Raw genomic sequence first — 1,802 nt, forward strand, 5'->3', positions numbered from 1 at the left:
AGTGAAAGGCTTCTTCTATAAAAAAATAAAAATAAAAATAAAAACTAGCTTTGTATTTGAAATTTGGCTATATATGCATTTTGAATCGGTATTACCAAAATTAATACATGTCCCCATCAAGCACTCTAGTCATTATCAGTTAAGGGAAGTTAAAAGAGACACCTAAAGAGTGGCTAATTCATAGAGAAGACTTGAAGAGAGAAAAAATTGAAAAAAGAACAAAAAAACTAGTCCAAGTTATTATTTGATATTTATCATCAACTTTGCTATATAACTGGTTCAGGTGGTGAGTGGATTATTGCAAATTGCAATGAAAGATGGATAACAAATTGAAGTTATCATTATTGGTGCTTTTGCTCAATTGTTTCTTGTTTGTGGCACTTTCACAAACAGCTTCCAATGATGATGGTAAGCTCTTTTGATCCATATATATATATATATATGATTCAAGTCTACTCTTAAGTTTGATTATCTTTGTATATATTAAGATTTAAGGTATTTATTTCAATGAATGAATCAATGAAACAAATTTAACTTTTCATTGCAAATTATATTATTGTATGTTGCAGTTGAGGCCTTAAATTCTCTAAGGGATTCTTTGCAAATCAATATTCCCAGTTGGGTTGTTGGTTCAGATCCTTGTAGTGGTGCTTGGGAAGGAATCACATGCAAGAACTCACGTGTTGTTTCCATGTAAGTTCTCTGCTGAGTATGCTTAATTATACGGTAGAAATTTATATGCAGTTAAATTCATGTGAATGTGAAGTTGATAATTAAAAGTCGTTAGATGATAATTTAATCAAATTTGTTAAATTATTTAACGATTATCAACTATCATATTCATATGAAGTTAGCTGCACCTGAGTTTTCACTTAATTTTATATATTAAGGTCTAAATTTTCATTTAAATAGTGTATTTTTTTTTCATTAAGTTATTCATTATTATTATTAATAATTTTTTTTAATTTATAACATGCTTGTAAATATTTCAGATCATTACCAAACACGGGCTTAAAAGGCCAACTTTCTCAAAATATTGGATCATTCTCTGAATTAGATACTCTGTAAGTTTTCTATTTTGCATATTAAAATTATTTAAATTTTGTTGTTTTTTATGTATATAAAATAAAAAATGAAACTTTTTTTTTTGGGGATAGGGATCTGTCTTACAATAAGGACTTAACAGGACCACTTCCAGCAGAAATTGGAAACTTGAAGAAGCTAACAAAATTGTAAGGCTCTTATTAATTAGTTGTTAATCTTGATAATTAAGTTAATTAAATTGTGCTCTTATTAATTATCCTAACAAAAAGAAAAGTGACTTTAATTTCTCTTGAATCCTTTTGCAGAATTCTTGTGGGTTGTGGTTTTAATGGTCAAATTCCTGATCAAATCGGATCTCTTCCTCAGCTGGTTTTCTTGTAAGAACTTTTCAACTTTAATCTATATTTTAATTTTTATCTGTGATTTTGTTAAGGAGAAGACATATATTATGTAAATTTCTTATATCTGTTTCATTTTATTTTTAAATAACATTTTAAGCAATTTATTGAAGTTAAAATTTGGTTCAATTGAAAAATTATTCTATTTGACCTTGCTAAATTAAACAAAATCTGCCGTATTATTATGTGAAAGTTTTTTTTTTCTTAAAAATATTAAACAGGTTGTTACAAGAATTTGTTTATATTTTTTTTTTCAATACAAGGGTTTCATTAAAAACTTTTAAATTCTAGAAACCTAGTTAAAAATTGAGTTAACACTTTTAATATATAATATATTTTTCAAAATATTGATATTCTTAA

At 26.1% G+C, this 1,802-nt stretch overlaps 1 protein-coding gene across 1 annotated transcript in view; it reads left to right on the plus strand.

Annotated features, from left to right (window-relative positions):
• Nucleotides 191–1,802, plus strand: part of LOC107638778 (probable leucine-rich repeat receptor-like protein kinase At5g49770) — a 6,694-nt gene continuing 5,082 nt past the window's right edge. Inside the window, exons 1-5 of the mRNA XM_016342168.2 lie at nucleotides 191–408; nucleotides 570–693; nucleotides 993–1,064; nucleotides 1,158–1,232; nucleotides 1,350–1,421. Coding sequence (XP_016197654.1) covers nucleotides 318–408; nucleotides 570–693; nucleotides 993–1,064; nucleotides 1,158–1,232; nucleotides 1,350–1,421 — 434 coding nt within the window. The 5' untranslated portion in view covers nucleotides 191–317. The remainder of the gene's footprint in view (nucleotides 409–569; nucleotides 694–992; nucleotides 1,065–1,157; nucleotides 1,233–1,349; nucleotides 1,422–1,802) is intronic.

Source organism: Arachis ipaensis, chromosome B04 (genome assembly GCF_000816755.2).
Source record: "Arachis ipaensis cultivar K30076 chromosome B04, Araip1.1, whole genome shotgun sequence".
In the NCBI taxonomy this organism is placed as follows: Eukaryota; Viridiplantae; Streptophyta; class Magnoliopsida; order Fabales; family Fabaceae; genus Arachis; species Arachis ipaensis.